This window comes from Hyperolius riggenbachi, chromosome 8, assembly GCF_040937935.1.
Source record: "Hyperolius riggenbachi isolate aHypRig1 chromosome 8, aHypRig1.pri, whole genome shotgun sequence".
Taxonomy (NCBI): Eukaryota; Metazoa; Chordata; class Amphibia; order Anura; family Hyperoliidae; genus Hyperolius; species Hyperolius riggenbachi.
Window position 1 is genome coordinate 269,840,616 of NC_090653.1, and position 27,750 is coordinate 269,868,365.

Consider the following 27,750-nt stretch of genomic DNA (forward strand, 5'->3'; position numbering starts at 1 on the left):
AGTCTCTACCTGACAACTGTCACAGCATGGTTACAGTCTCTACCTGCCAACTGTCACAGCATGGTTACAGTCTACCTGCCAACTGCCACAGCATGGTTACAGTCTCTACCTGACAACTGTCACAGCATGGTTACAGTCTCTACCTGACAACTGTCACAGCATGGTTACAGTCTCTACCTGCCAACTGTCACAGCATGGTTACAGTCTACCTGCCAACTGCCACAGCATGGTTACAGTCTCTACCTGAAAACTGTCACAGCATGGTTACAGTATCTACCTGACAACTGCCAGTGTGATGATAGTCTCTACCTGTCAACTGTCACAGCATGGTAACATGCTTTACTTGTCAACTGTCACAGCATGGTTACTGTCGCTACCTGTCAACTGCCACAGCATGGTTACTGTCTCTACCTGGCAACTGTCACAGCATGGTTACAGTCTCTACCTGACAACTGTCACAGCATGGTTACAGTATCTCCCTGACAACTGCCAGTGTGATGATAGTCTCTGCCTGTCAACTGTCACAGCATGGTTACGTGCTCTACCTGGCAACTGTCACAGCATGGTTACTGTCTCTACCTGGCAACTGTCACAGCAGGGTTACAGTCTCTACCTAAGAATTGTCACAGTGTGATTACAGTCTCTGACAGTTGTCACGGTGTGGTGGCAGTCTCTACCTGACAGTTGTCACAGTGTGGTGGCAGTCTCTACCTGTCAGTTGTCACGGTGTGGTGACAGTCTCTACCCATCAGTTGTCACAGTGTGGTAGCAGTCTCTACCCATCAGTTGTCACAGTGTGGTGGCAGTCTCTACCCATCAGTTGTCACGGTGTGGTGACGGTCTCTGTCAGTGATTACAGGCTAAATGTTAAGTAGGAATAAAGATGATGGCAGCCGTCATATCCTGTGCAGGTTTCCTTAACATTTCCTTTTCTGAGAGCTCCTCACTGAAAACTAATGGTTTTCCATTCTAGCATGCTGATATAGTAAAGCTCAGAGCGACTGACTGTCTCTCCATCTTGGTAGAACTACAAGTTCCAGCATGCCTGTGGGTTCCTATGCTAACGTTCCAGCAGGGGCTTCACAGATTGGCTGCCTTTGCTGCAGGGTTCTGGCAGAGGAAAGCTGTGCAGGATATTTCAGGAACGTGTGACTCGACTCTCAGTGTAGCGGATCCGCCTCTTAATATAAAAGATGGTTTGACGTAAAGTCATTGTTTATCTTCCCGCAGGCACGTTATTGCAAAACACAAATCACGCCTAGACTTCACCACATCGCTGGGTGCCAGATAGCACTGGAGCTCTACAGCCTGTTCCCTGTTTTCATACAGATTCGCCTTTTGTATCGTTTTTGCTCCAATTTCTTGCATTCTTTTAAAGGACATCCGAGGTGAAACTAAACGGATGAGAAAAACAATTGTATTTATCCTCCTCCTCCTAAAAATTACTTTTTAAGCTATCCCACAGTTTTATTTTATATTTAAATCTAGATTTTAAGTTTTTACTGTTTCATTGTTTCTGCTTACTGACATCTTCATTGAAGTATGACAGAGCTCAAATCTATGAATTTTTGACCCTTTTTATCTCTTTCCTGCTCCAGGAAGTTATTTACTGATAGGAAAGTATTTGATGGCTGTAATTATCAATGAGGGTTATGCAATAGTCTGACCCAGTCCGACCTGGAGAGAAACAGTCACTTGCATACCTGATTTTTAACTCTTTCAGGCAGAGGGGAAAAAAGGAACACAGCCTAGTTATTTGTGTGCTTGGCACAATACATACACATGTCTATCTCATCATGTCACATGTCACCTCAGTTGTCCTTTAACTTATCCCTTAGATTAGTGATCTGCCAACTTGGCTTTCCAGCTGTTAAGGAACTACAAGTCCCACAATGCATTTCGGGAGTCTGACAGCCACAGTCATGATTGATAAAGGCAAATGCATTGTGGGACGTGTTGAAGTTCCTTAACAGCTGGAGAGCCAAGTTTGCAGATCACTGCCCTAGATGATAACATTTTTGTTTAAAAAAAAATTAGCAATACATTCTGTAAATTTCTGCACTTAGGAAGGAATTAATGACAGATTTCCCACCCACATCACATTCACTCCACTGTTGCTAAAGAGTTGTACAGTATCTTAAGTATTGGTCAGAGGATAATGGGTTAAATAAGTGGGGGGTGGGGGGGTGTTATTACGTTGATGGGTTTTCCTTTACCTGCCAGCATGTGGACACCTTTTATACCTCTGATTGCCTGTACATAACTGGAGTGAGCATTGATATACCAGAGGCATCAACAAGGATAAAATACATTAAAAAAAAGGTTTAAAAGGAGTTAAAGGTGGGTTTACCTCCCGTTTGATGACCCAAACAGTCATTTTAAAAAAAAAGGAAACTTTTATTGATCAGTTATAAAACTCCAAAACTGTGCAGCGTTTCGTGAGGTGCAACCCTTCTTCCTCAGGCAAAGATAGGAGTATCTACAAGGGATCTCTGAGGCACCAAGCACTTTGAGATCTCTTGCAGATACAGTACTCCTGTACTTGCCTGTGGAAGCTGGGTTGCACCCCACGACGTGTCAGTTTTAGAGTTTTATAATCAGTAAAAGTTCCTTTTTTTGAAAATGACTGGGTCATCAAACGTGAGGTACCGGTAAATCCTCCAATAACTCTTTTTTTTTTTTTAACCAGTTTTAAATGTATTTTATCCTTGCTGGCACTGCTGGTATATCAGTTCTTTGCTGCCGTTTTCCCACCCTTGATGGAGGGGTTTTAGACCTTTCTTCACTACAGAGAGCTACTTCTTAATCTTAGTGGGGTTGGGTTTATTCTCGCCACCTGCCTTCTCAGTGGTTGCCTTTGGGGTAACCCTGATTTTTATTCCTCCACTTGACGTACTCTTTATCGCTTGGTGCATTAACCTGCTGCACTATATTGGGCTTGCAGTTTTCTCCTCTCTTTGCTGTACATAACTGGGTATGACATAGGAAAAACAAATAAAACCACTATTCTATTTTAGTGTGCCAAAATGCTTGATCACATTCAGAAAATTTGCATGTGGCAATGTCCTGTTTCGTCTCTCCTCCTGGCCATCTGCTTGTTTTCTCTGGTTTCTGTAAAGTCAGATGTCTTCTTCCAGGAACAGGAGATTAGAAACAGAAAAAGATGTTTAGACAAGAGATGCTCATCAGAGAGAGAGCTGGTATTGCATCCCTCTAAATACCCACCACAAGAACAGCAGAAGATGGATCGGGGGATAACGGGACAAACTGCCATTCCCCCGTCTATCGATCCATCTTCCGTAATCACGTACTGTGGGAACAAGGGACGGCCTTAACTTGACAGTGAACAAAATCGGTAATTAACGCAGAGGTCAAAGGCGATCGGAACATGCATCTACGATTGAATTCACAATGACGGTCATTCAAAGTGAAAGATTATAGCGTGTAATTGATCAAGTAGTCATGGTTCAGCATCGACTCATGGCCCATACCCACTAAGCGAATTTCCCAAATTATGTTGTGCAATGAACGAAAGTTTGTTAAACGATGCTCAACGATGGCCAATTGTTTAATTAAAAATCAGTTAAGGACAACTAACCTGAGAGGGACATGTAGGGTGCCATATTTATTTTGTTTTAAACAATGCAGATTACATGGCGATCCTGTGCTTCTAATACTTTTAGCCATAGACTCTGAACAAGCACCCATATCACGTTTGGGACTGAAGTCTGACTTGATTAGTCGCGTGCTTGTTTCAGGTGTGAGATTCAGGCAAGGGTCACACTTATGAGGGCCCTTTTCCACTAGCGTTGATTGCGATGCTGAATCGCAAAATTGCAAACCGCCAGTGATTTTAAAATCACTAGTTTGTATTTTAACATAGGAATCGCAGTAGGTAATTTCCACTACCGCGATTCGTTTTTTACTGAAACGCGATTGTGCTGCGGAGCGATTTTTGCCACGATTTTGCTATGCAGTCCAGTACATAGCAAAATCGTGATCACAAACGCCGGGGAAATTTGTTACTTTGCTGAATTGCAATCATTAGCACTCAGCGTGAACGTAGCGATTGCTAGTGGAAAAGGGCCGTTTAGTGAAAAACGTACTTTTTTTTTTTTCACTTCTATCAAAAAAGATCCAATTTTTGATTAGTGAATTTTTTAATGTTATAAAATACATCGAATACATTACAGTCCGATTCGCGTGTGCTTTTCATCTGCAGTGTGGAAAAATCATTCTGCTTTTTTTTTTTTTTTTTTTTTTTAATAATGCATGCAGAAAATTGCACTTTTACCGCTTCTAATGTGATTGTTCATAAAGAAGCATTGAGTGAGTTTTCCGCTATATGGAAAAACCCATGCGATTTTGGCATGTGTGACTCCATCTGGGACAATACTGACCAGAAAAATCAGCAGGGCTGCCAGGCAACTGGTATTTAATTGGAAATAAATATGACAGCCTTCATATCGCTCTCAGTTCAGGTGTACTTTAAAGGGGCAGTATGGCAAAAAAATTGTAAAATTTAAAATATGTGCAAACATAAACAAATAAGAAGAACGTTTTTTCCAGAGTAAAATGAGCCATAAATTACTTTTCTCCTATGTTGCTGTCACTTACAGTAGATAGTAGAAATCTGACAGAAGCAACAGGTTTTGGACTAGTCCATGTCTTCATGGGGGATTCTCAGGGATTCATTTATTTTCAAAAGCACTTACTGAATGGCTGTTGCTCTGTTCAACTGGCAAAAAAAAACTGTGTAGCGAGCAGGGAAGCTGGCCTGCATCATTGTTTAAATCCTTTTTAGGGAATATCTTTATAAAGAATAAAAGCCTTGCTGAGAATCCCCTATGAAAAGATGGACTAGTCCAAAACCTCTTCTGTCAGATTTCTACTACCTACTGTAAGTGACAGCAACATAGGAGAAAAGTAATTTATGGCTCATTTTACGCTGGAAAAAACGTACTTCTTATTTGTCTATGTTTGCATATATTTTAAATTTTACAATTTTTCGCCATAGTGCCCCTTTAAGCAATCTACAGCAGAACATCTCTGCCTTACCTCCTTGTAACCCCCCCCACCCCCCTTTTCAGAGTCCGGATAGACTGCTGGCCTATCACCTGCAGCCATCATGAGAAATTGTTTTGGGTGACATGTATCCCAAGTATGAGCTGCTTTGCACCATAAACACCTGTTGTTTCTGCATTGGGCCTTGAAGCGGGTCGTGTGTGCCAAGAGCTTCATTTGGTAATTGGAGGTCAAGCATTAGCTTGAGAGGTGCTTTGTTAAGGCAGACAGGTTTTGTACAGTGAATGCTGCTGCCTTTGTTGGAGGGGGAGGCAGGAAAGCCATGATTATTGTGGTTTCCTCTCAAGTACAAATTATTTTCTGACTCCTCTGCAGGACTTCTGGAAACCAAATTGTCCGCTGGGCCAGACAACGCCTGAGACGTGAAGGGATCCGTAGAGCTCCTTGCATGTGGCTTCTTGTGTTCATTATTATTTATTTCATCCGCTTGCCAGTAACATAAAGTATAATTCTACCTGTCAGCACCCTTCAGGGGAAATTGTTGTAAACAAAAAGTAAACATTTCTCCGATAATTCTCAGTTACTCAGGTCTTAGTGTATCCAAACACAAGTAAGTTCGCTGTTTCTGGACACCATTTGCTGTTCTAGAAGACTTTTTGTTGCTCTTGCAGAGTGACTTCTTCACTAGTAACAGGGCTGGATTTACCATAAGACACTGTTGGCAGGTGCCTACAGACGCCTGATGATGGAAAGGCGGGCTCACTCCCCTCCCCTAGTTCCTCCCTCTCTCCTTCCCTATGCAGAGTCCCGAGCAGAACGTAAATGAGGGGTTAGTCGCCCTGTTCTTGGCATTCCACTGACGAGAACGCCCTTCAGTCGGGGCCACCACTAGCCGCTTAATACTGAGTATATGTAAAAGAGAGAGAACCGAGAGCCCAATATAGTGTAGTAAGTATTGATAAATGAGTAAATGAAACGAGTATAGAAAAATACTCACAAACCAGGGTTACCTCCAAGCAACCACTGTATAGGCAGGTGAGGAGATTATCCTGTCCTCACTCAGGATTAAGAAGTCGCTCTCTGTAGACAAGAAGAGAAAGGGGTATCCCCCTCCACCAGGGGTGGATATCAAATGCAACGTAATGATGAACAGAGGCTCCAAAAGGGTAAAAACAACTTTTTAAAAGTGCTTAGGAGGCAGTGGTGGACACTTACCTCCTGGAAGCAGACACAAGAAACTGTGTATTTAGAGATAAATCAAATTTATTGGTACACTCCAGGGGGAATGCTATGACGGGCAAGGGAAGTAAGGGAGAAGTGACAGCTGGGACCGCCAGCACACTTGCGGTGCAGTTTGGTGGGGTTTCTAGGTTCATGGAGGGCAAAGTGTAGAGTGCCAGGACATCTGTGCCTGTAGTCTCCTGTGATGTAAGTCCAGGTCTGCGTAGTGATGACTGAAGGAGATGATTTGGTAATACAGAAGTACAGGTAATTCACTCATTTCAGCCAGTAGTCTAGCTCAGTGCCGTCACTTTGTGGACGTGGAGGGCCAAGCTCCCAGGAGTCTTGGTGTGGTGGGGGAAGAGCAGCAATGTCCTGGCTTTGGGGGCAGTCCCGAAAGAAAGAGGTGAGCCTGACAGATGTAGTGGGAGCGACACAGCAAACAGACTGTCCACAGCAAGAGCTCTTATGACCCGTTCACAGCACGAGCTCTTAAGGCCCGTCTAAGATAATGCCTGACTAAGGCGGCCGATAACGACCACCTGAGCCAATATTCAGGCGTGCGTACAATGGCCGCCGACCCCAGATGGCTGGGGAGTTGATCTGATTGGAGGTTATGCATACCACTCTGATCGGAGTGAAGGTCGTGTAAGAGAAGGAACAACACTGCCTTGGAATGGGTGGCGATTTAAAAAAGATTAAGACCTTATAACCTGGTGCAGCCTATTGCTTGGTAAGCCTGCACTTTGGTGGGTGTTTGGAGGATATATAGGAAATTAGCGCGAAAGTTGTGCACACAGTTTGCTGTAATTGCAGAGATTGTAGAGTTCAGAGTTTTCCTTTAACTTGTTTTGTTAGTGTGAGTTGTGTGTTGGGTTTAGTAATGGGTTGTGGTGGTGGAAAGGGGAGGGGGGTTTGGGGGTGCCTAAGCTGGATTTCCTCCCTTCCTGGTGAATCAGCCCTGAGTGGGTGATCTGCACGGCCACATCCTGGCCCTCATGTCGTGTACACTCAAGCCGTAGCCGGAAAGCTGGCATTAGCTGGCGGCCTGTAGTAACAGCCTCTGGGGGGCTGGGAACGTGTGGATACCACTTTACAAATATCACAATTTCATGCATTCATCATAAGAGCAAGCGGAACTTCTGGAGACCGCAGCCGAGGTCGGTGCTAAGAACCACTTCACAGCTGTAACAGCCGGGCTGCAACACCTCCGGGATGTGATAAATTACTGCTAACACATCTTTAGCAGTTACAATCTCATCCGCAAACAACACCGGACCTCGTGTAGAACAGCATCTAAACATTCACGCAGTCTGCAGCAGCGAAACCAATTCAAGCCTGTGCTGGAAAATTAAAGAGGAACTCGAGTAGTCTAGACACTCTCCCCTACACATTCCTGGCTCTTCTTGGATTAGGTTCAAATTAACTTTTAGAATGATAAAGCAGATTCCTGTCATTAGTTCTGTATATTCTGATGATATCATCACTTTAACCCTGCTATAGTCTCCTAGCTTAACACAGTACTGATATTTCAAAAACACACCATTTTATGCCTATTGTAGGAGACGGTTTATCTAATAAGCTTAAGTTTTAACCACTTTCCCACCACAGGTTATTTCCCCTTAAAAACCAGAGAAATGTTCACATTTTATGCTCCTCCCATTCATTTGCCAATAACATTATTGCCACTTATGACACCAAAATGATCTATACACCTTATTTTTTCGCCACAAATTAGGCTTTCTTTGGGTGGTGCTTTTTGCTAAGAATTATTTTATTTTAGCTGTACTTTCAAGGGAGTAATAAGAAAAAGATTATACAATGATTATTTGTGTTTTCAGTCATTATAGTTTTAAAACAAAATGTGCTGCGAAAGATAAAACTGACGTGTTTTATTTGCCCATTTGTCCCGTTATTACAACATTCAACTGATGTTCCTAGTCAAATGTATAGTGACGATATTTTATTTGGAAATAAAGGTGTATTTTTTCCATTTGCGTTTCTTTATAGCAGATCAATTATTACAAGCATTTGCAAAAGTAGTAGTGATGTACCTAAATGACATACATATTTTTTTTTATGCTGTCACTTTTTAACTATAGTTACATAGGTAGAAGGGGGGAAATAAGGGGTTCAAAATTGGAATAATTTTTTATTCATTAACATTGTTAGGTGGCTTTATCTTTTTGTCCACTAGATGCCCCCATACTATCCTATGTACTGAACAGCACATTGGAAGTAGTGAAGAGCTGTGATTGGAGGCGGCATCTCATTGATGCCAAATCATCATTCACTTCTGTAACTGTGATCGGTGAGTAACGATCAATACTCTGCCACAAAGGAGTGGAGTTGAAAGGGGAGTGGGGGGGGGGGAGGCGTCAATGTAAACAGCGCAAAGCGTGTATCTACACCCTTGGTGGTGAAGTGAAGTCCACAGGGGTGTAGATACACGATGCAACAGTGGGGAATTGTTTAATTGACATTTAGAACAGGTTCCACCTGTACTGATATAGAAATACAAAAACTTACTGTCACTGTTTGACAACCAATTGGTATCCAGATTTGATTGGTTGTTTTACCCTCTGCTCCCCACTGCTATGACTGTATGCTACAAACACATCACCACCCAACATGTTTCACCCACATATACTTTGGAGGGCTTCGTCGAGGGAAAATGCAAAGGGCAGTAGTGCTAATTGTGATAAAAAATAAGTTAAAAAAAAACTCCATTCATAATGTCACAGTAACATAGCATAGCCTCACAGCTATATGTACAAACCCAGTTTTTGAATTTCTATAAGCAGTACAGGTGTAACCTGTTTTAAATGTTAAAGCTGATCCAAAATGAAAAAGTAACTATAACAAGAAACTTGTCTATATACCTTATCTAAAGTTTAGATAGTTTACACAGTAAATCTAGCTGCAAACAGCTTCACCAGTATATGATTATTTTTTCTTGTGAAACAATGAGAGCAGCCATGTTCTTCTTGTAATCATTACACACAGGCAAGCTTGATCTGAATCTCCAGCCCTCAGCCTGTGAAAACTTCACTCCCCTCTTCTCCTCCCCTCTGCCTCTGAAATCTCTGGCTAGTAACCTCCTCCTCCTCCCCCCCAGACTGAGCTCCCATAAGCCCTTGATATATTGGTCTCAGAGTGCCAAGGTGCTGGAGGAGCTGTGGGGCGAGGCTTGTTTAGTTTATAGGGAATTAGAGTATTAAAACAAAAAAATACAAAAAAAAAATATTTGGCTTGAGGAATGACCTATAAACTATATGAAAGGAACACAATTATGCAATGAGTAACAGTTTATCTCGGATCTACTTTAATAAAAAGTCTCCTACAATATGCATAAAATTGTGTATTATAGTCTCCTAGTTGCAGGATTATGGAAAGTATTCGTTGCTGCCGCCTGCGCCAATGGCTTTTTGGACTTGCGGTACCTTTCCCTTATTATTTTTATTTATTTATTTATTTTAAGTATTTATATAGCACCGACATGTTACGCACTACTGTACAGAGTATATTGTCTCTAACTGTTCCTCAGAGGGGTTCACAATCTAATCCCTACCATAGTCATATGTCTATGTATGTATGGTGTAGTGTATGCATCGTAGTCTAGGGACAATTCATGCCTGTCTTATTTTGCCTCTGCTATTTGCCTAATGCAAATGAGTGGCTGTATGCTGCTTTTGGGTACCAGGTTGTCTGATTTGGACACTACCATCCGGCTACAGCATCCGAAGATGGGAAGATGTCTGGCACTGTAGCTTTAGGCTTCTTTCCCACCAGGACATTGCGTTTTACGGGACGTTATAGGTCGCATAACGTGCCCCTAACGCAACGCCTGGTGGTGCTGGACAAGGACGCTACCTAGAGCTGTGTTATGCAGCTCTTGGTGCGCCTTTTTTGTGCAATGTGATGCGGAGACCACGTGATCCGCATCACGTGGTCCCGCTGGCAAATCGCCGCACACAGCGGCCACTCCAGGAAGTAAACACTGCACGTCACTGAATATTAATTAGCCATCTGGCTGGCCGCGGAGGAAGAGGGGAGACCTCCTCCAACATCACTGAGCATGTCAAACAGTCTAACGCACAGCATGCAGCACTTTTTTAAAACGTGCTGCGTTACAATGTAACGCAACGTGGGCACTGTGAACAGCCCATTGACTTTTCATTGCTGTGCGGTGGGCTGCTTTACAGGCTGCACTAGCGTGCGCCTGTAACGTCTTACTGTGAAAGCAGCCTTAAAGAGAAACTGAACTGAAAATAAAAAGTCAAAATAACCATACACAGGTCATACTTCCCTCCTGCGTAGTCTACGCCTCAATCTCGTTCTCCTCTCCTGCATCCCATTTGTCCACTGTGATCAATGGAATTCTCCATCCTCCATTTTGAAAATGGCCATTACACCATAACAGCTTCCTGGTCAGCACACTGTTGAACTGTAATATCACCCACTTGAGCCATAGGGGAACATGGACAGTACCTTGTACATTCAGTTGTAACTGACAGCTGCTGATCTATAACTGACAGCAACTGATATGTTGAAATATTGTCAGAACTGGAAGGGATCACTGCAAGAAGAAAATGTTGATCTTCTGAGGGGAACTGACGGTGAGGTTAGTATGTAATATTCATTTGCAGCTACGTCATGTGTTTATTTTAAATTATTTTACTCCGTTCAGGTTCCCTTTAAGGGCCTATTTCCACTAGATCTGCTTCAGTTTTTTCTGCATTCAGATTTCCTGATGTGGCTATTTACTGCCTGTTTCCACTACACACAGATTCTGGATGCAGAAAAAACTGATTGCTTCTGGGCCTGTTTCCACTAAATGTGATTTGCAGATTTCTGCATCACGCATTGTTTCCCATACAATGAACATGTTAGTGGAAACCGGCCCATAAGCATTCATTGGAGTCAGTTTTTCTGCATCCAGAATCCGCATGTAGTGGAAACAGGCCCTTAGTGCATATCCAGTGCATGAGCAAAATGTAACAGTCAACAGTACAAGAAGCATGTAGATATACTTATCGTATGAGTGAGAGCTGGGTATGAAGGAGGCAGCTATGGGTGACGGGAGGGGCGTGGCCTTACGACCGGTTTGCAGGGTGTAAACCTAGCTTCTCCCGAAGCCTGTATGCTTGGCAATGTACATACACATGTTTATCGCATCCATTTATTTTCACCAGTGTTTTATATTTAGGCTTGTTTCGGGATCTTTTTTTTTTTACTTTTAGTTTTGAAATAGCGGGGCTAGAACTTGTTTTAGAATTTTCCGGTGGCAATTGCCATCACTTCCTGCCCAGACAGGATGTAGGAAGCTGCAGCATTAAAACATTGTTTGTGGAGTGGAGAGTGGTTAGAATCCCCAACTTGTTTGTATTGCCGTGACTCATTTCCTACCAACTACCAGCTTTCATATATTTCACAAAGCTCTATGAAGGTCAGAGGTGAGGGAAAATCTCTCCACTGGGGATGCAGATGGTAATCAAAAAATAAACATGAAATGATTATATCCCTTTTCCACGTAATTGAAAAGTGTCAAAACTGGGGTTTATAATGATTTATTACCATTTCCAGAATATTGCCAAATGGCGAGCTGTCATGTGACAGTGGCGTTGCTCATAAAGTAACGTGAATTCTCCGTGTTTGTGTTTCTGCAGAAGCCTTACAAAGACCAATCGTTTCGGATTTTGAGCCTCAAGGTTTGAGTGAAGCTGCTCGTTGGAATTCCAAGGAAAACCTCCTATCGGGACCAAGTGAAAATGACCCCAATCTGTTTGTTGCACTGTATGATTTCGTGGCCAGTGGGGACAACACCCTCAGCATCACTAAAGGTAAGACCTGCTCACACTTTGTACTGTCATCAACTGGCAGCGCCTAAAGCTGACCGCTTTCTTTTCTAACACTTGTTGGTAAACTGAATTACACCCTTAATGGTACTCTTGGGAACTCCACCAGATATTAGCACTTCTGCATTAGGATTTCCTCTGGAAAGCAGAATCTTGCCAGGAAGTGGCTTTGGGCTTTATTTACAATAGCTAGGTTTACGGGGGACATTCATAGCTGGTTTCACATTGCAATCCTGCAGAGTGGGACTGCTATGGTTCTTAGGCCACATACAGACATCAGACCATAGTCTTTGGAAAATGAAAGATCACAGACCAATCTTACCACCCTTCCTGTAGTATGAGAGCCATACTCTACAGTCTTTTCTATGGAGCTGAACTCCACATCAAGAAAAAAATCTTTGCAAGATGCTGCACACAAAGATGCTGTACAGACACAAAAGATCAGTATCTGCAAAAGATCTGTTCCTGCCAAAGATCCATTCCTGCAAATTGCAATGATAGTCTATGAGATCTGCAGATCATCATACACACATGATTTAACTGACATTCATCTGCAGATCAGAGCCACCAGGATGGATTTTCAGATCCGCGGATCTGCAGATGAATGTCAGTTAAATCATGTGTGTATGATGATCTGCAGATCTCATAGACTATCATTGCAATTTGCAGGAATGGATCTTTGGCAGGAACAGATCTTTTGCAGATACTGATCTTTTGTGTCTGTACAGAATCTTTGTGTGCAGCATCTTGAAAAGGTTTTTTTCTGATGGGGAGTTCAGCTCCATAGAAAAGACTGTGTAGGTATGGCTCTCATACTACATGAAGGGTGGTAAGATTGGTCTGTGATCTTTCATTTTCCAAAGACTATGGTCTGATGTCTGTATGTGGCCTTAGACTACTGGTTTTTGCCTACTGGTACACGAGCCCATTAGCACTTGACGTGTTTCATACAAAGGCTTTGCTAGATGATCATTTACTTCACATCTTCAAAGACTGTTTGTAGGGTGAGCTCTGCCCTAAACCAAATTCCTTTTTAGTGTTGTTTTCAGCAGTTGGGAAATGGGCCTGTCGGTCTCTTTTAGCACCCTATACGTTCCTAGTGGTTTGGGTCACCCCGAGCTGCTTGGTTACTCAGTTGTACTGGTCCAAGCCCCTATCCCATAAAGCCATATCAATCCCTGCCATGTACTGATGAGGACCAAAAGCCGAAACAGGCTGTCTACATGTGGGGTTGATATGACTGTGCAATATTTAAAGCTATAGGCTTGCTATACACCAGCGGTTCTGGATGCTAGCCTGGCTTACAGGGGTGAAAAGAGATAATTTGCCTATTTAGTAGTGGTGCATTGTGGGTAACCACAAATGTTCACTTATAGCTGAACTATCACAAATACCTTCTGTTTTAAGAAGGCAAATCACACCAAGCATTGCTTTTTAGTAGGAGGACTTTTCGGTCTCTTTTAGCCCCGCATACGTTCCTAGTGGTTTGGATCACCCCGAGCTGCTTGGTAACTCAGTTGAAAAAGTACACAAACCTTAAACAGCTGACCTGAACCAGAAAAAGGAGTCATCAGCAGCTGTCTGACTGTGCCCCCCCCCCCCCCCCCCCCTCCATGCATCCTCTCTGCAGCACGACATGGGATGCCACAGACAGAGACATGAGATACTAGGGATGCCCCCACCCCCCACAGACAACTGTCAGTGCTCACAACAGAGGCGTTTTGTTCCTATACATTACATTACGCAGCTGTCACTCATAGTCATCTGATCTTTGGCTGCAGAGCAAAGTACATTATCAATATGCATTATGCTAAAGATGCACTAACAAATCAGGGTTACACTTTACTTCTAGATTTGTCTGAAAATGCAATATTATTAGTATTTGTTACACATAGGGCTGTGCAGCTTTGTTAGGGTGCTGCACAGCCCTACAACTCGCCACACAAATTAATTTCACCTCCTTTTAGTGTCCTTAACTGGACACTTCGTTGTAGGTCTCTGATCGCTGTTGTGATCTATTTTTTTTTCCATTCAACAAAAGGGAGGCTTTTCCCTCTCCATCCCGAACCCCCCCCCCCCCCCCCCCCATGCCGTACTAATCACCATAGGGTGGCGATCGGCACTGCTCCCCGCCTCTCATAGACATCAGCCTATGAGAGGCCACGCAGATCGAGCCACTCTGAGGGACAGCCCAGTGTCCCTCGTGCAGCGCTGCAATGAGATAGCAGTGATGTACGATTGTAAACAAAGGGGAATTCTTTCCCCTGTCAGCTCATAAGTCTGCTAGCTGCGATCACGGATGATTGTGAATGTGCGCGCGTTCCGTGCTGAACTGCAGCTCCAGGACTTGACGCCAATCGGCATTAGACGGCCCTGGGGCGTTAAGTAGTTAAAAGATATTTATGGTACTTCCCTTTGGAAATCTACATATGGTTGGAAAGTCGATAATCACGCGTCTGTGCGATGCATCGTTCCTGAGTTAGCAGCTGTTGAGCGAGGAGTGTCCACTGCACCTGCCAGCAGCACTAACCTGGCAACCCGAGCCTCCAGCCTGAAGCAGTGTGAGCGGGGGTGGGTCCTGGTGTGCAGTGTCCATTATCCAGGGAGACATAGAGTTAGATTAAAAAGATGTCCAAGTGAAGTGACAACTGATCCCACAGCCCAGCAAGCGGGCAATGGAAAGTGATTCCCGTAAAATGATGAATATCACTTTAAAAGGAGGGGAATCTCTTCATTCAACACCCCCTAACTCAGGAACGAGGCATCGCACTGATACAGGGCATAGTGCAAATGAAAGCAGAGACCAGTGTTCTACCCTGGCTTTTTTTATGTGTAGGTGTCATCAGGAGCTGCTGTAAATGTCCATTGAGTGGGGATGCAGTGTTCCCCAACCCTGTCCTCAAGGCCCACCAACAGTGCATGTTTTGTATAAATCCACAGAGGTAGTTAATCAGCTCTGCTGAGACACTAATTACCCCACCTGTGTATGTGTGTGGTTTCCTGCAAAACATTGTACTGTTGGTGGGCCTTGAGGACAGCATTGGGGAACACTGCATAAGGGATCAGTTGCTGTCAGAGTTTTGTATTGTGCCCAGCTGTGCAAAGCTAGTATGGCAGCAGCTGGGTTCATTTTCAGACAGATATCTGCTTAAATGTGGGTAAAGTAAACTCTAAGTGAGAGGTATACGAAGGCTTCCATATTGATTTCCTTTCAAACAGTACCAGTTGCCTGGCAGTCCTGATCATCTTCTGGCATCAGTAGTGTCTGAGTCACCACCCTGGAACAAGCATGGGGCTAATCCAGTCAGACGTGAGTCAGAGCACCTGATCTGCATGGTTGTTCAGGGTAAATGGCTAAAAGTATTAGAGGCAGAGGCTCAACAGACCTGCCAGGCAACCTGCATTATTTAAAAGGAAATAAATATGGTAGTCCCCATATCACTTTTTTCTCTTTTTAACCACTTAACGACCAGCCAATGCCGATAGGCGGCGGCTGGTCGCAGTGGTATCTCCATGGAAACGGCCGCTTGTACGAGCGGCCGTTCCATGTCAGTTCACGGAGGGAGTCTCTGAACAGCCTGCGAGCCTCCGATCGCGGCTCGCAGGCGAAATGTAAACACGCCGGGAAGTAATCCCCAGTGTTTACATCGTCACAGCAGCGCCGTAAAGGAGATCGGCGATCCCCGGCCTCTGATTGGCCGGGGATCGCCGCCGTCTGATAGGCTGAAGCCTATCAGAGGCGGTACAGAACGGATCGCCATCCTGTACCACCCACAGTAAGGAGGAGAGGGAGGGCGGAATAGCGCTGCGGAGGTGGGCTTTGAGGAGCCCCCCCAGGCACACGTGAGTGGCGGCGATCAGACTCCCCCAGCAGGACATCCCCTAGTGGGGAAAAAAGGGGGGGGGAAGTCTGATCGCCCTGCCTGCCACATGATCTGTGCTGGGGGCTGAAGAGCCCACGCAGCACAGATCAATGAAAATGACTGCGGTCCTTATGTGGTTTAACCCTTGGCCAAGAGTCACAAACCCTCCCCTACAGGATTGTCACCAGTATCAGTGCTGCTGATGTTCCCAATGCTTGGGATGACTTTTTATTAGCGATGAATTTTCACCGTGAGAGACGCTCATCCTCTGCCAGCTCGCAGATCTTCAAAAAGCATGTGTTCAAAAAGCTGTCACTCTGGAGGGGCAGGCAGAGTGCTGGGATAGGGTCAGCCAGGCTTGTAATTAGTCGCTGCAGCGCTCAGCTTGCTTTACACTCCAGCTGATCTCCTGCTTAATTGTTAGTAGGAAGATTGCTAAAATTAGCAGGAACTTTGTGAAGTTTCATTGAAGTGTGCACCGAAGAAGAATCAGATTTGCAATTTATGCCTTTATGGATTTTTATGGTTTTTCTTCCCTTTAAAGGACACATAAGGCCAAAAAAATGAATGCATCTTTACTTACCTGGGGCTTTTCCAGCCCCTAGGAGTCTCTGTGTCCCTCGCCGCAGTTCTACTCCCCAGCCGCCTTCTCCCCAATGTCTCTCACCTCGGGTTCCCTTTAAAGCAGAACTCCATGCGAAGGGGTTCCAAGAGTCGATGTTAACCAATAAGGTGAAACTGTACTCCTGCATTGTTTGCATTTCCACACCCCTCACAGCTCCTAGAGTGACTGGAATTGAGAGCTGGCAGCATGAGTCACTTGCTTAGGCCCCATTCACACTTAGAAGCGCGAAATGCCAGCGATTTTTGCCGCTGTTTTGCGTAATTGATTTTTCCGCAATTTGACGTGGAAAAATCACTGGACAGAGCGGCGATTTCTCCGTGATCGCGTTTAGCGCTTCTATAGCACTGAAACGCGTTCGTCGGGAAATCGCCTGAAAGTGGTGCAGGCTACGCGTTTGTGTTCCGTGATTTTGGGCGATTTGCAACGATTAGCGCAAATCGCCCAAGTAAGAACGGGCCCATAGGGTTTTATTACACTAGCGCTTTCAAAAGCGCTAGCGTTTGAGCGTTTTGCCAAAATTGCCGACAAAACACTCAAGTGTGAATGGAGCCTTAGGGTTTCAGATAATAAAAGCAGAAAACACAGGGAAAAGCTGCCTATCTCTTGCTGTTGGATTACAACTCGAAGGAAAACAAGTTTGCTTTGTTAAAACAGAAAGAATTTGCGATAATTCAGGTTGGAGTGAGCTTGAGATGTCTCCCAGTGCATCACTGCTGACAATATGCAAATTAACCATTGTTGCCTTAGAAGCTAAACACACCTCCAGAACCGCTGGAATGCAATGATGTGTCAGCTTAATTTGTACAGAGCCATAATAATCCAACATGCACACAGACTGTTTCAGATTGTTTGATCCTCATCATTGCTTGGCATGGATTAATTTGGCTCTATGCAGTAGGGCTTGTAACACCGAGAGGTACAGACTAACCAGAAAGCTCATGGTGACCCAGAACTCATTGGAGTGTGTGAGGGGCTACAATGGTCCTAAAAGCCCCCTTACTAAAATACTAAGGAAAACAAGAGCCATTTTATGCTAGGAAAGTGTTTTATAGTTGGAATTTCTTATCAGTGAGGGTCACACTGTAGTCACTTCCTGTCTGAGTCAGCCACTTACATACCTGATATTTTACTCTTTCAGGCAGAGAAAGAAAAAAAGGAACACAGCATAGTTATTTGTGTGCTAGGCACTGTACATACACATGTCTATCTCATCATGTCACATGTCAGTTCGGGTATCCTTTAAGGACAAAGCTGAGAGCCCATATTTGATGGCCATGATCTTTGAGCCTTCAGACATCGCTGAGTTAAAACAACGGACACAATCTATAAGCTACAAACACTGCCACCTTCTCTCAGCCAAAGCTCATTGAGGCCTCATTCACACCTAAAAATGCAAACGCAAGCATTTTGCGTATTTGTGTGCTTTTTTTTCCCTTCCGGCGCTTCACTGCGTGCTGTTTCTGGTAAAAGCGCTTTTTTAAGCACTTTTCCAGAGCGGTTTTGTTATTCACTCCCTGACACAAGTCAGGAAGTGAACTCTTTGACCCAGAAAAGAATAAATAGTGTATTTATTCTTAAAAATGTGAACGCACAAAATGATTTTGTGAGTGTTTGTGGTTTTCCTATATCTTCTATTGAGGCCAAATCGCCCCAAAAATGGTCCAGGCACCGCTTTGCTGCACGCACAGCGCACGGACCACGCTGATATCAACCTTCTCACAGAGATTCATTGCACAAGCTTTTTGTGGGCGATTTTAAAAATCGTCTGCGCTTGAAAAAAGGCTGAAAACGCCACTAGTGTGAATGAGCCCTTAGGGTGGGCTGATGCAAAGTTGAAGAAACTGTGCTGTCATTAAAGGGATACTGTAGGGGGGTCGGGGGAAAAGGAGTTGAACTTACCCGGGGCTTCTAATGGTCCCCCGCAGACATCCTGTGCCCGCACAGCCACTCACCGATGCTCCGGCCCCGCCTCCGGTTCACTTCTGGAATTTCACACTTTAAAGTCTGAAAACCACTGCGCCTGCGTTGCTGTGTCCTCGCTTCCGCTGATGTCACCAGGAGTGCACGGCGCAGGCACAGACCATACTGGTGACATCAACGGGAGTGAGGACACAGCAACGCAGGCACAGTGGTTTTCAGACTTTAATGTCTGAAATTCCAGAAGTGAACCGGAGGCGGGGCCGGAGCATCGGTGAGTGGCTGCGCCAACACAGGATGTCTGAGGGGGACCATTAGAAGCCCCGGGTAAGTTCAACTCATTTTCCCCCGACCCCCCTACAGTATTCCTTTAAAGGAATAAAAAAAAGTAATTATTTTTGAAAAAAATATGAATGCTGTGCCCCCGGGGCTATAGAGTAGAAGGGCCATGTGGCTAATAAGAGAACAGTTTGAAAACTAGAATTCATGATGATATGGGGGTGCATTGGTGCACACCACTTGGGAAGCCTGCACATCTGGCTAGATGCCATTAATACTGAAGATCTTTACAGGATTTGGTGCAGCATGCGTTGTCATCCTGATGTCTCTTCCAGGGAGCTCTTTCTTATTTCACGTAGATAATGCCAAATCCCATTCTGCACGTATTACAACAGTACGACTCCACAGTAAAATATAGTGAGTACAAAGCTGGCCTGCCTGCAGTCCAGTGACTCCACAGTAAAATATTGTGAGTGCCCAGCTGGCCTGCCTGCAATCCAGACTTTATCCCCCATAGAAAACATCAGATTTCACCTAGATCATGCCAAATCCCCTGCTGCACGTATTACAACAGTATGACTCTACAGTAAGGCCTGGAACCCACTAGAAAGCGCAAAACGCTAGCAGTCACTAGAGATTTGTCATAGCGTGTTGCAAGCAATTTTGGGAGCGATTTCCCCGCTCCTATACAATACATTAGAATGGAAGAGCTCCCAAAAAGCTGCATGTGTTGCGAATTGCCTAATCGCCAGTGTTGCCAACTCATCCCCTTAATTACTGACACATCTAAGTTATACAGGTTCTGGGGCTATTTGCACATAATCAGTGCCTTAAAGCGGAATATAACCCTGCATTTCAACTTTGCTCTGAAATGTTATTTACAGCATATTATATGCAAAAAGCATTTTTTTTTACTAGACCAGCATTGAAAGGGTTAAACACAGAGGTTTAAAGGTCCTGGAGAGATATGCAGAAGTTCAGATAGATACATTCTATTTAGTTACATGTATCTATTGATAAACAGTTACACACTCTTTGGCTGTCCTCCAAGCTCCTTCTCAGTCAGAGAGATGAGTCACATTCAACACTTAAATACATTTATGTAAACAAAGTGTATCTATTTCAGGTTCGGATGCCTCTGCAGAAATCTAAAGGAACTTTAAATCCCTGTGTAACCCTTCCAATGCTGGTCTAGTAAAAAAAAAATGCTGGTTGCATATAATATACTGTAAATAATGTTTTAGAGCAAAGTTGAAATGCAGGGTTATATTCCGCTTTAACTGCTTCTACCTAGCCACAAAACCTGTATAATTCATATGTGTCAGTAATTAAAGGGATGAGTTGGCAACATTGCTAATCGCAATCGCTCTAGTGGAATCTGTCACATCCATTTACAGTGGCAGAGCATTTAGGGAAAACGCTAGAGATTGTAAGCGCTCCCTAAACGCTCAAAAAAAAAACACTCTAGTGGGTTCCAGGCCTAAAATAGAGTGAGTGCAAAGCTGGCCGGCCTGCAGTCCAGACATTATCCCCCATAATAAACATGAGGCATATTAGGAATTGAAAAAATATGACAAAAGAAGGCTGTAAACTTTCAGAAATCCTGTGTCAGGGCAAAATGGGACAACATTGAAGTTTTAAAACTAGAGCAGTGGGTTTTCTCAATTCAATTCCCAAACATTTACAGAATTAAAAAATGATGCAAGATAATCGTAAACAAAAATGCATCTTTTTTTTTTTTAATGTGCTGCTGACTTCAAAAATAATGCTCAGTTTCAACATTTACCGTATGTTGTGTTTGTGCTTTTCTTAAGGAAATGCAGGCGTTACACGACTTGGAAATTATCGCATTCTGTTTCTATAAACATTTTACACAACATCACAGCTTTTTGCGAAATGGAGTTGTAGAAAATATTTGGCAGACACATTAAAAGCTGTCCACTATTAACAAGAAACTTTACTCAATATACGTTAATAAATAACATTTTCTTTTATTTTTTACAGTTTTCATTTATAAATCATTTAGTCAGTGTTTGCCCATTGTACAATCTTTCCTCTTCCTGATTTACATTCTTAAAGGACACTTGAAGTGAGAGGGATATGGAGACTGCCATATTTATTTCCTTTTAAACAATTATTGTTATTTAGTATTTATATAGCGCAGAACTGTGCAGAGTATATTGTCTTCTCCCTCAGCGGAGATAAGAACAATACCAGTTTCCTGACAGCCCTGCTGATATATTTGGCTGCAGTACCACCTGCATAACACCAGAAACAAGCATGCAGCTAATCTTGTCCGATCTGACAGTAAGGGCTGAGACACACCAGAAAAGCTCCCCAAACGCTAGAGGTTTCAAAAGCTCTTCCCAATGTAATGCTATGGGGGATTTCTACAAAACCTCATTGCTCCAGTGTGCATAGACACATAGGATAACATTAGCAGGAGGTTTCAAAAACTCAAAACGCTCAGCAAAACTCCTCTGGTGTGCACCAGGCCTTACACCTGATCTGCTGCATGTGTGTTCAGGGTCTATGGCTAAAACTATTAGAGGCAAAGGATCACCAGGCTACTGGTATTGCCTAAGGCTGCTTTCCCACCAGGACGTTGCGTTTAGGGGACGTTATAGGGCACATAATGTGCCCCTAACGCAACGCCTGGTGGTGTTGGAGCAGGACGCTACCAAGAGCCACGTTACAAGCAGCTCTTGGTGCGCCTGCTCTGTCGGAGGCACTGCAGAGACCACGTGAGCGGAGCTCTCCGCATCACGTGGTCCCGCCAGCCAATCAGCAGCCGCTCCAAGAAGTAAACACTGCAAGTGCAGTGAATGTCAAGTAGCCACGTGCCTGGCTACGTAGTGGCCTCTCCCCGCCTCCTCTCCGCCCCTGAAAAAAAAACAAAAAAACCATACTGAGCATGTGCATACAATCTAACGCGGCCTAAGCCGCTAGAACGCACAGTATGCTGCACTTCAAACGAATGTGCAGCGTTACACTGTAACGCAACGTGGGCACTGTGAACAGCCCATTGATTTTTCATTACTGTGAGTTGGGCTGCGTTACAGGCTGCACTAACGTGCGCCTGTAACGTCGCACTGTGAAAGCAGCCTAAAAGGAAAGGAATATAGCAGCCTCCATATCCCTCTCACTTCAGTTGTTCTTTACATTTATCACAGTTGGCAACATATTTACTGCTGGCTAGGGATGGCCAATGAGATGCAAATAATTGTAAGTTGATGTAGGGTTATGGTAATTTTTTATGCAAACTTATGCAGCTTGAAAATAGACCAACTACATGCTACCTCAGCAGGATTTCATTGGTTCATTTTCAAGCTGCATAAATTTGCATAGTGTTGCATTAATTCTAAATTATTTGCATCTCATTGACCATCCCTACTGCTGGCAAGGTGCATCACTACAGAATGTTTGTTTGTTGTGTGTCACGGAGTAAAGAAACAACACCTGGTTATGGTCATGACCCTGCACATGTGCAGTACTGCAGAAAGCACAGTGTGCAACTGTACAATTCAGCGCCCATTAATATAAGGCTATATAGATCAGCTGCAGCATACATGAGCATACCTGATGCAGTGCCAGGTTGTGTTTACTAGCATCCCTCCGTAGTCTCCTAATATCACATGACACAAGGAAACTATGGAGGGATGCTGGCACATGCTCATCAGTGAGGAGACATACTGACACACAGATACTGGGACAACCCACCCCCATTCCATGCAGCTATGACTGTGATGACAGGTAGGGGGAGTTGGCAGAGGATGACAGATACTGGCTGACTGTACTGATCATTGTGGGTGTGGAAGGGGAACAGGTGGGAAAAGGGCACAAATAATGGCGACACTCCATACTTAGGTGGGGAGGAGTGGATCATTGCTGCACTTGGGGGAGCAGGAGGGTTGATGGCTGCACTTTGGTACCAGGTGGGCTGATGGATGCAGTACTTAAAGTGAACCTCTGGTCTAAAAATCTACTCAGCAGCAGTGAAAAGGCTTGGTGTTTCTTTAACAGTTTCACAGCATCAGAACTTTGTTTTTCTTACCAAAGCATCATTTTTAGCTAAGCTCCACCCATCAAAGAAAACTGCCTGGGCTTTTTTTCCCTGATGCTGTGCAAAGCATGATGGGATTTCCTATGTTGTTATTCACGTTGCCTAGCAGCTGGGAGGGGTGATCAGCACACAGGACAGTTGGAACTGTGTCTCATGCTCCCTGTCACCTCATGAAAGATGGCTGCCCTTCATGAAATCAAACATTTGCCTGTTCTTTTGAAACAGGGTGGGTAAGAGATTATATTACCTATTTATTTTAATTACCATAACTAATGTAACTTAATGACAGTATGTTTGTTTAGCCTGAAGTTCCTCCTTAAGCTTTTAACCTTTCCTGGTCCCCAAATTTAGCCATTTAAAGAGAAACCGTAACCAAGAATTGAACTTCATCCCAATCAGTAGCTGATACCCCCTTTTCATGAGAAATATTTTCCTTTTCCCACACGGATCATTGGGGGGGGGGGGGGGGGGTCTGTCTGTATGGCTGGTATTGTGGTGAAACCCTCTCCCACAGTGTGATATCAGGACCATGGTCCTGGCAGTTTCCTGTCTGTGAACCTCATTGCATTGTGGGAAATAGCTTTTTACAGCTGTTTTCAACTGTGGCCTGGTGCACACCAGAGGAGTTTTTCTGAGCGTTTTGAGTTTTTAAATCTGCTGCTAATGTTATCCTATGTGTCCATGCACACTGGAGCAATGAGGTTTTGTAAAAAAAAAACCCATAGCATTACATTGGGAAGAGCTTTTGAAACCTCTAGCGTTTGGGGAGCTTTTCTGGTGTGTCTCAGCCCTGTCAAAAAATCAAGTAGCATCTCTTTCCACTGACATCACCTGCCAGCAGTAAAAATGTCACCATGTGATAAATGTCAGAATGTAAATCAGGGAGAGGAAAGATTTTACAATGGGCAAAAACTGACTGAATCATTTATACATAATTATTATAAAAATGAAGCACTTTTTTATTACATTATTTTCACTGGAGTTCCTCTTTAACCTCTCCAAGTGCTCGAGTGTAACCGTTGACTTTTGTGGGTCGACTTATTATTGATTCAACAAAAATTCAACTGTAAAGCTACATACTCACGGGGGACAGTTGCATGCGAGCACGCGAACAGTGAGCGATAGCTCCCTGCCGGCGACAGCTGTCCACACGTCTTGCCAGAAAGGCAGAGACACGGCGGAAGCTGTTTGTGAATGGAGCATCCCCCGGCCGGATGCTCCATTCACTCGCGTAGGTCTCCTGTCGCTAGCCCGCGTACTCACGCGGGACTAGCGACAGTTCCGGCGAAGTCGCGGCGACAGCTGTAGCCGGCGATTGAACATGTCAATCGCCTGGCGACAGCTCCGACGGGCGACGGTTCGGGGCGCGCTCGTTATACACACGGGCGACCTGTCACCGCAACACTCGCGTGCCACGTGGCTGCGGCGACGGCCGTACCCTGTGTGTATGGGCCTTAAGATGGTCAAATGTTGGGGTCGAATTATACACAAAGTCAATTCAAAGTTGAGGATATACAGTGTATATATGCGCGTGTGACACCCCCTAATCAAAGCACAAGCTCTCCATGCTGGGATATGGACGTTTGGATCAGGCCTCCTACAGATAACCCCTCTCTCTCTCTCTCTCTCTCTCTCTCTCTCTCTCTTTCAGGTGAGAAGCTTCGAGTTTTGGGATACAATCACAATGGTGAGTGGTGCGAGGCCCAGACTAAGAACGGACAGGGCTGGGTGCCCAGTAATTACATCACACCAGTCAACAGCCCTGAGAAGCATTCCTGGTACCACGGCCCCGTCTCTCGTAACGCAGCAGAGTACCTGCTGAGCAGCGGGATCAATGGCAGCTTCCTGGTGCGGGAGAGCGAGAGCAGCCCCGGACAGAGGTCCATATCGCTGAGATACGAGGGCAGGGTGTACCACTACCGCATCAACACTGCTTCCGACGGCAAGGTAGGACTCACATCTCACGCCTTTCATCTTCTCTTGTTTGTGTTGTTCTTGTGCCAACCGCTGTAGGAGTTACCAGATTAGCTTTTAAAGTTGGAAAACATTGAATTCTTGCTTTGCTAACTTTATGTAGTTTCAAAACTGGAGGTCTATCCAAAAATGCCATGTAATGTTTGTGTTGCTCAAATATTGTAGTTAAAGAGACTGTAACAATCTTGCACATGCACAACCACACGCACACACACACACCCGCACACCCACACACACACCCGCACACCCACACACACACACACACACACACGCGCACATACACACACACCCACACACACACACTCACGCACACACAGACACACACACACACACACACACAGACGCGCGCGCACGCACGCACGCACCCACCCACGCACGCACGCACGCACGCACGCACACACACACACACACACACACACACACACACACACACACACACACCACACACACCACACACACCACACACACCACACACACACACACACCACACACACCACACACACACCACGCACACACACCACGCACACACACCACGCACACACACCACACACTCACACACACGCGCACACACACACACACACACACACACACACACACACACACACACACACACACTTGATTGGCTGAAGAGCTGTTTGTGGGCAATATAAAATGTCGGATTGCTGGTGGTGAGCATTTCTTGTGTGTTTTGCATTCAGCAAATACAGAGGCAGGGAGGGTGAATCCCCTGGTGGTGGGAGCACAAGGGCTGACCCATACTCTCCCTCTAGGTGTTGCATGGGGATTTGGGGGGTCCCGGGCAGTGGCAGAGCTTGGGGCCCCGGCCTGCCATGTGCAACCATCATGAGTGTTTGTAAGCTTACCCATTCTCCTAAGCCTCAGGGATCCAGAGCTTGCTGCCCTAAGAAACCACAGCTGACAAGGAAATAGCTGAGCCTGATCGGGTCCGCTCTACTGGGCAGGTGCAAGTCGCCTGTGCAGTGGGGCAAACTTGACCTGGCTCGGCTATTACTGCCTGAGCCTGATTGGAAAGCTGCTACTGCGCCTACTCAGGATCGCGATAGGTAAATATTTACCTTGCTGGGGGCTGGCAGTGCTGGATCCCAGGTGAAGAGGGGGAGCCGCATTAGGATCCAGAGGCTTCCCGTCCCGAGGTAAGTTACTCCCAGGGGCTCTTTTTTTTTTTTTTTTGTTACAGATTCTCTTTAGCCACTTAATGACATGCTGACTTTTAAAATGTCCTGGAGCCATTAAGAGGCTCTAGCAGGACGTTTTTATAAGTCAGAATGTGCTGCTGCCGCTGTGTACGTGCGTGCTCCCGCTCGCGCATTCCTGTGCAGGTGAAAATAGTGAAAAAAAAAAAAAAACACCCAAAAAGAAATGCATCTTTATTTCCAAATGATATATTGTCACCATACTTTGTACCAGGGACATAATTAAAATCGTGTGATAACCAGGACAAATAGGCAGATAAAATGTGTGGGTTTTATGCACAGCAGCAGTGTTTATATTAAACCCATAGGGGATGAAATTGGAGAAATAGTGTCTTTTTTCATTTTTTTCCTTGTATCTCCCTTTAAAATGCATAGAAAATAAAGTAATTACTGAAAACAAATATCAACCCCAACAAGCCCAATTGGTGGTGAAAAAAACAAGATATAGATCATTTCATTGTGATTAGTAGTGATTAAAGGGACTCCGAGCTCTGAAAAAAAAGGAAAGTTGTACTCACCAGGGGCTTTTTCCAGCCCAGTGCTGGTCGGGAGGTCCCACGCCGGCGTCCTGGCTCCTCTCCTTCTCCCCGCTCCGGAATGGCTGGCAGGCCGCAGCCCGGGCGACACTCTCCCGAGTGTCGGGCTGCTTCTTCCGCATATGACGCGGATTACGTCACACGCCGGCCGCCTCGCGTCATCACGGCGGCCGGCGTGAAAGTACTGCGCATGCGCGCTTTAATGGCGCATGCGCAGTACTTAGTACTACTAAGGGATGAGCACTGAAAGGTGAAAATCGCTCTTGTCCGTTAGGATAAAAACCGCCTTGGGGTGAAGTGGTTAAAGTAAGCTAAGATCAAATCAAGCAAATTACCAGGTCAATCACTGATCAGTGTGAAGATTTCAATATTCAAAAACACACGGTGTAGCTTGACTTTCAGTTATAGAGGAAGGCTGGTACATTCTTATATGCGAACGTAGCAAAAATTAGAACTCTTTACAGCAGGAGCGGTGCTAGGGTGCGTATAGTTATGTATGGTTGATTCGCATCGGGTAATGGCAATCCAGCTGATCTCTTTGGTTTGCTGCCCCTTGGTGGCATAGTTGTTTATTATTATTCACTTATAATGTACCAACATGTTCCGTGGCGCAGTACAGAGAAAAAAGCAAACATGGGGTACATAACCACAAATGTTCATTTATAACTGAATTATTGCAAATTTGCTTCTGTTTTAAGAAGGCAATTACACCAAGCTTTGCTTTTTTAGTAGGAGGGCTTTTTGGTTCCTTTTATCCTCCTATACATTCTTAGTAGTTTTGGTCACCCTGAGCTACTTGGTTACTCTGTTGTACTCGTCCAAGCCCTATCTCATACAGCCATATCAATCCGGCCAAGTACTGATGAGGACCAAAAGTCCGAAACAGGCTGTCTACATGTGGGTTTGATATGGCTGTGTAAAACCTAAAGCTATAGGCTTGCTATACACCAGCGGTTCTGGATGCTTGCTTGGCTTAACAAGGGCGGAAAGGGATAATTTGCATATTTAGTAGGTGTGCATTGTGGGTAACCACAAATGTTAATTTATAACTAAATTATTGCAAATTTCCTTCTGTTTTAAGAAGGCAATTACACTAATCATACAAACAATGGTATACACAAATATAGACATTGTTCCATAATACAGAATTGGTAGACGTAGTAATTACATTGGCA

At 44.6% G+C, this 27,750-nt stretch overlaps 1 protein-coding gene across 2 annotated transcripts in view; it reads left to right on the forward strand.

Annotated features, from left to right (window-relative positions):
• ABL1 (ABL proto-oncogene 1, non-receptor tyrosine kinase) overlaps positions 1-27,750 on the forward strand; it is a 388,171-nt gene that overhangs the window by 258,965 nt on the left and 101,456 nt on the right. For both annotated transcript variants that reach the window (XM_068248847.1, XM_068248845.1), the window contains exons 2-3: positions 11,916-12,089; positions 24,503-24,798. In XM_068248847.1, the coding sequence (XP_068104948.1) occupies positions 11,916-12,089; positions 24,503-24,798 (470 nt within the window). The remainder of the gene's footprint in view (positions 1-11,915; positions 12,090-24,502; positions 24,799-27,750) is intronic.